Source organism: Ceratotherium simum, chromosome 2, assembly GCF_057802395.1.
Source record: "Ceratotherium simum simum isolate JZ-2026a chromosome 2, ASM5780239v1, whole genome shotgun sequence".
Taxonomy (NCBI): Eukaryota; Metazoa; Chordata; class Mammalia; order Perissodactyla; family Rhinocerotidae; genus Ceratotherium; species Ceratotherium simum.
Window position 1 is genome coordinate 53,389,664 of NC_141901.1, and position 10,428 is coordinate 53,400,091.

A 10,428-nucleotide genomic window follows, 5' to 3' on the forward strand; every position below is an offset into this window, starting at 1 on the left:
ATATATAAAACCTCTCAAAGTTTGTAATACAGTCCCAAGTTTTTTGTCTTATTTTCTAATCCAGTTAGATTATTTTCAAATAAATATGCTTTCATGAACTATAGCTAATATTTGCCAGGAAGAAGACCCATTTTATATGCTTTAGTAATAAATATTTTATGGTTAATGAATTGCCATACAGGTAGAGTTCTGGTTAAGTGGTTTGTTGAAAGTTTGGCAGTTTTTTAAAAGCAGTATTTCTTATATTATTTGTTTCGCAGATAGTTTTCTCTTAAATAGATTGATAGAGAGAACTGTTATTCAGATTGACTTCACTAAATCAGAATTTGAGACAATTATTGAGGTTTTACAGTAGCTTTAGTAACCGAGCTTTGTAAAGAAAGTGGTTCCATGTTCTATAGAATTTTAAAAAGCACTTAATCTGGTCATAGCAATATGTTCCCTCTAGTATGGCTGACTTTCGTCGCCAATCCTGTGCAGTCTCATAACTTTAGAAAGGATTATAATTTCCCTTTTTTTTTTTGACTCTGGTATCCTTTTTAGATGATGAAAGTTGTTCAAGTTTATGCAGAAACACAAGAGATTAATTTGAAGGTAAGCTTTTCAGACCATGCAAACTTGGTGAAGGAATATGCATTACCAATAGGTGAATATTCCTATCTTTTGCTTGCAGGCTGATTCAGAAGTAGCTCAGGCAGGGAAAGCAGTTGCATTGTACTTTGAAGATAAACTCACAGAGATCTACTCAGACAGGACCTTCGCACCTTTGCCTGAGTTTGAGCAGGAAGAGGATGATGGTGAGGTAACTGAGGACTCTGATGAAGAATTTATACAGCCCCGCAGAAAACGTCTAAAGTCAGATGAGAGACCAGTACATATAAAGTAAAATGACGTGAACTTAAATCAATTGTTTAAAAAAAAGAAAGAAAGAAAGAAAAGAAAAAAACCTTTTATTTAAGTGTTGCTGGAATATCCTGCCTACAGTGGGCACCTCCTTGAAGAAGCTGATAGCTTTTACACAGTATTAGATTGAAATAATGGACAGAAAACACATTCTTGTCAAGAAAGGGGGAGAGAACTCTATTTGCAACTTTAAAAGTCAAAGCAAAAGTGAAATGATTTGAAGATTTCTGTTACTAAAGAGGATGGTTCTGATGTTAGAATGGGCGGATGTTGATGATTGTGTGGTATTGATTGGTGCAGGATACTGGGTGTACAAGTGAATACTAGAGGGTCATGTCGCGTGATCAATTGTCTCTTTGGACTAGAGCGCACAGTTATTAAAATAACTTCTATGCCTCCCCCTCCATACGCATACATACTGGCTTGTTTTCTAGTTAAAATCAAGGTTGCTCAGATTCCACTTTGATGTAAATGCAGATGTGCATTGAATTATGCCGTTATATTTTTCTCATTTTGATGCTATTGGGCCTTAGTTTTTATATTGGTTTAAAGAACTCAACAGTAGTTTTATTTTCTATTCATACTTAGAGTCTAGGAAACATGACCATTGATCATCATTTAATCAACTTGAATGGTCTACTGAAATAAATATGGTAACTTTTCAGTAGTAGATCATGTAGTTATAGCAGTCATTTCCAGAAAACACTTCCACAGAATTGCGCTTCCCAATCAAATCATCTGATCATAGTTATTCCCATGAAAGGCAGAATGTTTGTTTGAAAATTAACCTGGTTTTCTGTACATTTAAATTTGATTAAGAAGGTGACAACTGGCTCTTATCCAGTCTTCCTTCATATCAGTTTTCTGATAGACCACTACTGGCAAACAGTAATCTGTCAACTACCAAATGTGTAAAATTTTCTGTAATTCACTTTGTCTTATTTGTAAATAGTGAACTAAAACTTCTGGCAGATCAGCAACATTTGCTGAGCCTGTTTTTTAAGCTAATGTGTATTCTTACTAATGTTCCTATCAAGAATGGATTTGTAATATATGCTGTCTATTTCTAATGTTCACGTTCATATTTTGAGGTTCTATCTTATTTTAATAGAGAACAGACTTCTCAGAAAATCTTCAGAAGCAGCTTATTATTAAAAGATCAAAATATTGAAATAAACCCGGTGGGGTTAGATTACTCATCCGTCCACCAAGTGGGACATTTGCATGGACTGGGGGCTTAAAGGACTTAGAAGAGACCTGTAAGTAAATCCTGAAAATGAGCCAATCCCCACTTGAATGGTTACTGGAGTAAACCCACCTTTACTACCCTGATTTCAGCACCTGAGGCAGATAAACCACCTTAACTCTGTTTCATTTTTCTTCTCTTCATTTGTGATGCCCAGATCCCAAGATGTGTGTTCTAGACTGTGTACAGGCTTCTCTTTTGTTGGTTTAAAAATTTTCGTCCTACTTTTGTATGGACATGTTAGAATATGAAGTGACCAAAATAGAAGACTTGCCATTAGATATTTTTCAGACGTCAGCAGATTTGTGGCAAATCATTCGCCTTTTTAAAAATTCAGCTTAAGCAGTTCAGACAGTAGACTACTCAGAAAAAATTATTTGACATAATTGTCTTAAGAGGTAAATATTTTTTAGTGCGTACTGAATCAAATAAAGCGCTCTAAAGAAATTATTGTACAAACTCCTTTGGGTTGTTTTTCTTTTCTTTAACAAGTGGTGGGGGTAAACATGAATATGATTCAGGCCTTCTGATGGTGTATTTAAACAGTATTGATTTTATTATTGCTATTGATGTACTTCATTCTCAGGCTTACTTTTAGCTTCTCTTTCAGTTTTGGCTATAAGTTACACTTCAAAACAGACTTCAAAACAATACCAAACTGTTGTATCATGTTATTCAGATTTCAAGTTCCTAAGAAGAGTTTTCTTATAAGAGGGAGAAAATTGTTTAAAAATGCTTTTTTCTATGTGCATTTCCCTCTTTCCCACAACATGATTTCAGTTTTTCAGGAGATACATCTAAGAGCCATACATTTTGGGAAAGTGATGAGTAGCAGTATAACTTCTTTTTGTCAAGCCGTTGAGTTCTGATATTTTATACTTGCTCTTCATATGAATCCTTTCCATGATTCTTAGATAATAAGTCATATATAGGTTCTACCAACAGGGAGAGAAGCGAAATTTTAAGTAAATAATTTCTCAATATTCGGGGCCTTAAAACATAACGTGTTCCCTTAAAAACATTTCCATGTTAGGTGGAGTTTTTGGATTTTTTTTCTTTCAATTTAAGATTAGTTCTTAAAGAGCCACTTTGTCAACATTTAATAGGCTCCATTTCTGTTAACAGAAGATAATTCGTACTGCTGAGGAGTTACTATTAAATTAATAGCTGTCAACAAACCATCATTAAATGAAAGTGTTCACTCTAGATTTCCTTAAAGCTTTTTCCTTGCACTATGATCACTGTACTTCTGAGCTGATTTGTTTAGTGCTGTCTATATAACTGTTAAAAAGTATAAAAACTTAAATTGATATTCAGATAGCTTACATGTTTTTCTATTAATTTATGTTTTAAAAAGACAAACAATGACTATCAGTCCCTGCAGGCGGTTTGTTTTGATACTGTTTTGATACTCTCTTGCGTTTATGTACTTTGTTAAGACAGTGTTTTAGATTTGGAGATATTAATGTTTCCTTAAAAGCTTGCAAAGTTTTTGCCACACTTCAGTTTCCATCTCCGATCAGAACCTTAAGAAGAAAGTGTTCCTCAGTCTGTTCTGCTGGCCTAAGTTTGCATTTTTTAGCACTTGGCTCAGCTGATTCACTGAGTGAAGGAATTGCTTTGCAAGGTGAAGCATGTGCGTGTTCCAAAGTATGGTTAGATTGTAGGTCATGCTCTGTATGGAAACAAACATCAAATCATTATTGCAGAGAAATGATAAGGCATTGGATCCATTGTTGAAATAATTCTTTTTGGAATTAACAAGGTACTTTCTGACTTTTATTTCTTATGTAAGGGAATTTTAAATAAATTTTAAAATCAGTTAATTCTCACTTTTTGTTGTAACAGTTTTTGAGATTTTTAGTTAATCCAAAGAAATAATGCTTTTAAATAGAAGCAAAAGGTTTATAGTGTGCAAATTATAGATTTATCCATTACCTCAGCAGGTCTCCTGCCATGTAATTATTAGTGATTAATGTTAATAAGCCAATAGATTTAGGTCTTTTGACTGTACCCTTGGGTTGTGGCCTACCATATATTATTAAACAGTCTCTTAGAATCCAAAATGGGAATAGATGCTGTGGCCCCCTCTCCCTTTGCCTTTTAAGTCTCTTATCCACTCACGTACAACATAGGAAGTATAAAAATCTCATTTCTTGTTGCTGCTTATTTGCATACTGAGCATTAGATCGAGTAGTTTTATAAAATCCACCCACTCCAACTCCCCTAATTAAAACTATCAAATTCTTAATTCATACCATTTATATTAGTAATCTGCTGAAGGTAATCCAAGGTTTTCAAGGTGTATCACAGTTTGATCATGTACCAGACCTGGATGTTTTCTTTTCTTTCTCTCACAGGTATCTCCTCCTTGATAAAGCAATAACACTGCTTTAAGTCTGTTGCCTAATAGCGTGTCATAATCCTCTCCTGGATGGTGGTTTTATAGGAAAGTTTATATGCATATCACCCAGTCTATCTTTTAAAAATTAAGAAATTTAAATGTATGCTGGAGCTAATGACAATATATTGTGGCATTTTATTTTAAAAATTGGGGAAAGTTGCATATTTTTTTAAAAGTAGGTGTTTGAGTAAAAAAAATTGAAGGTACTTTTTTAAGAAAAAAAATTTATATGCCACAGTTTACATAGACATTTCAGATTTCAACATGTACTCTTGGCTATAATTGTTTCTTTTACTTGGTCAAAATGCATGTATAGCATTTCTTCCATCTTAGTTCCTTGTGTTTGCCTTTGTGGTCTTTTATATATATTTTTTATTGTATCTGAGAAACAAAACTATCTTAAAAAATAAGTCAATTTGGATATATTTGTCATAATCAACTACAAAATGTACAAAATTGTTTAGCCCTTTTCTAGCAAGTGATCTTTAAAATTAAAAATGCTGTTCTTTTAAATTCACCCAATTTAAATGTGGGAAGGCACTGAAATGATTTTGTAAGTGCCACTGCAATATTCCCGTTCAAGTGTGGCCTAAATTTCAATCTTCAGAACAAAATGCATGTCTGTTCCTGGTCTGAAAAATGGAGGCATTTACTATGTTTTAAATCATAGTGAAACATGTATGTAAGCCTATAAAAATACTTGTGCAATCTGAAGGCCTGTTAATTTTCTTTGTGGACATACCTACACATGAAAGGGTTAAATTCACAGCCTTACTAGTTCCTTGCTTCCAGTATTTCAACTGGTTTCCTCCCCTCATCATCATCATTATTATTACTATTACTACTACTCTTATTTTTGCACATAGTTAACTACCCCTCAATATGATTCTTAAAGACAAAGTGCTGTTTCTGTGGTATTGTATTCTCTAAATAATCATATTTAATTTTTTTAAACAAGGTTGCAGTTTCTAATTGTTTCGTTCCTGTGTTTTTTGCTGGTGTGTAATGAAAGCAAGGTTTTCTTTTCATGGTTATTTAATACATTAGCTGCCTGTAAATATTTCTTGTTATAATGCTCTGGAATGTGTTGTAGAAGTTGTATTAGATTAGTTTGAAGCCTTGTTTGAAAGCCACATTGTTTTGGTTATTTCTATTAAATTAGAACATTGAAAAAGGTTTCAAATGAATTTCTTTTTTTCTTCCTCTTCAAGTGGAGACTTAATCATTTAAATGCGTTAAAAAAATTTATACTTTGTGCCAGGCACTGGAGATAGAGTAGTTAACAAGATAAAATACAGTCTCTGCCCTCACAAGTGTTTAGACTCTATATGACAATGATGAGTGCTATGATAGGGATTAACACAGAATATAGTAGGAACGTGTAGGAAGGGATCTAACCCCAGACTTTGTTGGTCAGGGAAGTGATCTCTTTTCACTTGTGAAAGATAGGAGGGTGGACCAGGCAAAGAGAGAGTGAAGAGAATAAAATATACAGAAGCCTGAAAATGAAAGTGAACATGTATGTATTCCAGGACCTGAAAAGTTCTGTTTGGCTGGAATACAGTGTAAGTTGAAGTAAGTAAAACCCTAAGCTGGAGAACTGAGTAGGGTCCTTTTCAAGCAAAGTGTCCTCTTAAAGGTTTTGAGGTTTACACTGAGGGCAAAAAGGAGCCCCTGAAGAATTTTAGGCAGATGAGACTTGGAGAGTGGACATAATCAGACTTGCCTTTTTGAAAGATCATTTTAATTGTGAAGAATGGGTTATGGAGAAGATTGAAAGTCAAGAGGTGGTTAGTTGTAGGCTGTGAGTAATTGAGATGTGCCCTAAATTAGCTCTCTGGCAGTGGAGATGGAAAATAGTCAAATTTTAGAGAGATTTAGAAAGTAAAATAGACCAGTAATTGAGGCCATGGGATTGCGTAAGGCAGGTTTTATATAGCACCCATTGAAATTTTAAGAGGGGGAGAAATGAATAGATTATGAGGTAGGTGAGTTCAGTTTGGGGATATGTTGAGTTTAAGGTACCCATGGAAAATCAAGGTGCAGGTCTCCATGGTTCTGGTGCTCATGAGAAATCCCTGGGCTGCAGAGAGAATCTGTAAGATCCATTAGGAATCATGTCTGTTTCATTCATCACTGAATATACCTAGTACATAGCAGGCATTCAGTAAACAACTGTCAAAGTTGAGCCACTACCATAATAGTTGGTAACTAAAACAATGTAAGAGTATGATATTGTCTAGGAAATTTATAGAATGAGAAGAGTAGAATGCTTAGGATAGCAGAGGAAACAAATTTAAGGAGTAGAAAAAAAACACTCCACAAAGAGCTATGGATTAGTCATGGAGGAAAGCCAGGAGAGCTATGATGGAAGACAAAGAAGTTTCAAGGAGTGTGAGGTATCAGTGATATCAAGTGTTAGAGCAAGAGGTGAAATAAAAATAAAGTGGCCATTGAATTTAGCAACATAGAAACCATAGATGACCTTGGTAAGAGCTGTTCAGTTTGAGCAGCAGCAAGAGTACAGTGGGTTAGATGAATGCTTGAGTGTAGTCTGTTGTTTTAAGAAATTTGACTTCGGTTTGTCTTTAGGTTATACAGAACTTATGGTCATGAATACCCAAGACATCAGAATGGAACTTCCAAGTTATCTGTCTAGATCATGGAAAAAGCATGGGTTTTGGTCATGGGGCAGACTTTGGTTTGAATCCTTTGGGTTGAATTGATAGATTTTGGTTTACTAGTTACCTGTATGAACTCTCTGAGTTCCACTTTGATTATTTGTGAAATGAGGGTAGTCATATCCAGCTCATGGAATTAATATGGACATGAATTTATTTATAGCACAGGGTTGTCACATAGTAAGTTCTCAACAAACATTTACTTTCCTTTTTCCTATTTCCTCTTCCTACTATTGCCATGAAAAGGGGCAGGTTAGAAATGTAACTTTTCCTTTTTTACTGATGAGAGAAGAAAAGACTTGATAACCCCAAAGCTTTTAAGTCTATCTGTAACTCTTAAGTATTTAGCTTGTCCTTCACTAATTTAATTGACCCTTAGATTCTAGACTCCAACAAACACCCCTATTAGGCTCTAGTTTTTTAGGGAATAATAAATGCAAAAATGAATTGGTAGGATACAACACCTAATGTAAGATTTTTGTCTCAAGCTTCCCCTTTTCATATTATCTGGCCTCAGGTGGTGGTAAATACAACACTGTTCTTTAATTTATAAAGATGTTATTGTTGCTGATCTGGAAAGGCAATACATAGGGACATCTCTTTCTGACAATATGTCAGACTGCATGCCCTGAGGAACCCTCCTGTTGGTACAGAACATCTGGAATGCTGGATAAGATTCATTAAAAAAAAAAAAATCTTTAAATGTATTGCTGAGCTAGCAGGGAAGAAAGATACTCTATCACCTGTAGCATTTTTGCCAAAAATATTTGACCTGAATCTAATCATGTGGAAAAATTAGACAAAAGTGAAATGTAGAACATTTACAAACATGCCTGGTGTGATTTCTTAAAGTAACTGTGGTGTAAAACAGGTAGTGAGACTGTTTTAGATCAAACAACATGAAATGCATGAACTTAGCTTTGATCTTGAACTAAATAAACCCAACCATTAAAGACATTTTAGGGACATCTGTGGAAATTCATATATGAACTCTTACATGATATGGAATGTTTAATTTTCTTATATGTGGTAATGGTTTTGTGCTTGTATAGGAGAATGACCTTTTTCTTATGAAGTGCATGCTGAAATATCTGGTGATGCAGTGTCATTCTGTTACTTTCAAATGGTTAGGCAAAATGTGTATGTGTAGAACATATGTATGTCAGATAGTGAAAATGTGGGAAAGTGATGAATCTTAGTGAAAGGTAGATGGGTGTTTGTTTCACATTTTTGAAGATTTGAAAAATTTTAATTTTATTTATTTATTTTTCCCACAAAGCCCCAGTAGATAGTTGTACGTCATAGCTGCACGTACTTCTAGTTGCTGCATGTGGGACGTGGCCTCAGCAAGGCCGGAGAAGCGATGCGTCGGCGCGCGCCTGGGATCTGAACCTGGGCCGCCAGCAGCGGAGCGCGCGCACTTAACTGCCAAGCTGCAGGGCCGGCCCCTGAAAATTTTTAAAATAAATAAGGTTTAGTGGGGGTGGGGAGAGGTGGAACAAAAAGCATGAATTCAGAGAAGTAAGTGTTAAAAAGGACAAGTCCTCCAAGGGCTCTGCCAATCCTTCTGTCCTCAAGACTTTCGAATGGGCTAAGCTTTAGGAGGGAGACAAGGTGTAGGGCCAACATAAGAGTGAGATATTATTCCAAAATCTGGGACCTCAAAATAAGACACACTCAAGTGAAAGAATGAACCAGAATACCCTATCTCAGGAAAGAAAGAAAACTGGGTGGATAGAAGAAAAAAATATCTCCCCTGAGAATTTGTATCCACAAGCTGACACTTAAAACAGGTTTGGAGAGGAGAAGTCAAGATGGCAGCATAGGCATACTCTGAACTCACCTCCTCCTGGAGACACAGCCAATTTACAACTACTCTTGGAAAAATTACCCCTGAGACAGAACTGAAAACTGGATAAGAGGAATTCCTGCAACAAAGGACAATCCTGATTGAGGTGGAAGAGGCAGAAACTCTTTTGGGGAGAAAAAACTCTGCCTTCACAAGCCGCCAGCATCACAGCTACCCGGGAGCAGCCCAAAGGTATGCAGCCTCCCTGGAGGTGTGGGGCCCTGAGCCCGGGAGCGCCCCCGCTGTGGGCATTTTGTGGACCCAGCACAATCGAGACAAGTGGCATAATATCTGACTTTGCCTGCTACTAAAACATTGGGGAGTACCCCCAGAAAAGCTGGTTCACAAAGAAATCAAAACCGGCTCTTAAAGGGCCCGCGTGCAAACTCACCTGTTTCACAAAGCATCCTAAAGTCACCAGAAAGAAAGGTGCATAGTGCTGTGGTGAAAAGAGACTCACCTGACAGGCCCTGAGTGCATCTCGGTGAGAGGTGAGACCTCTCCAGGGACTGGGACATTGGCGGCGGCCATTGTTGTGGCCTGGTGTGGGCGTGCTAACACCAGGAGTTCTCCCTGGGGCCTGCTAGCCCAGGTCTGCCCCACCCACTAGAGCACCGATTTAATCCAGCTCAGCCAGGGTGGGCAACCCACCCTACAGACTGGCCCCACCCAACAACAAGCCCTCAGGCAACTTGTGGGCCTGCATAGATTGGTGACTGGATTCTCTGCAGCCTGGCAACTGAGCCCACTTCACTGGGGCAGGGCGTGCACAAGGAGCGGGTGGAGAGTGTGGGGCAGTGGTGGAGTGTGTGGGGCTCCCGCCGTGGAGAGACTGGGTCCACTTTGGGAGGTCGGGGCGCACACATAGGGCAGGACTGTGTTGACTGTGTGTGTGTACCTGTGGGTGGCAGGGCTTGTCAGCTGCAGAAGACTTGTGCGTCTCAAAGACCCACATAGGGGGTTTGCCCCACCTTCCAAAGTCTGAAACAATTGGGTGCTCCTGTGCCTGAGGCCAGCCCCACCCAGCTGCAATCCTCAGAGCTGATGAGAAACCTAAAGGCTGGAGGCTTATAGCAACTGTAAGCCAGAGCCTAACAACCTGCCACGCTGGGGGCCTACTCACTTAGAAATACTGTAACACAAATGTGGTATTAGAACTTGCAGCCAACTGTGTTGGGGCTCCCCACACCTGATAAAGAGACTGAAGGGCCCACAACAACTACAAACAGCTGGGCATTACAGCAGCTGACCAGGAGCATAACTCGGCCGACCTGGGCACATACAGGGAGAGCTAACAGGCCACAACAGAAGGACACATGTAGCCCACATAGGGGTCACCTCTGGA

General features: G+C 37.8%; 1 protein-coding gene across 2 annotated transcripts in view; it reads left to right on the plus strand.

Annotated features, from left to right (window-relative positions):
- Positions 1 to 5,736, plus strand: part of TRIM33 (tripartite motif containing 33) — a 119,825-nt gene extending 114,089 nt beyond the window's left edge. Inside the window, exons 19-20 of one of the 2 annotated variants that reach the window (XM_004421099.3) lie at positions 544 to 594; positions 674 to 5,736. In XM_004421099.3, the coding sequence (XP_004421156.2) occupies positions 544 to 594; positions 674 to 886 (264 nt within the window). In that variant the 3' untranslated portion in view covers positions 887 to 5,736. The remainder of the gene's footprint in view (positions 1 to 543; positions 595 to 673) is intronic. The other variant, XM_087445110.1, reaches the window with a different exon arrangement.
- Positions 5,737 to 10,428: the final 4,692 nt, after the last annotated feature.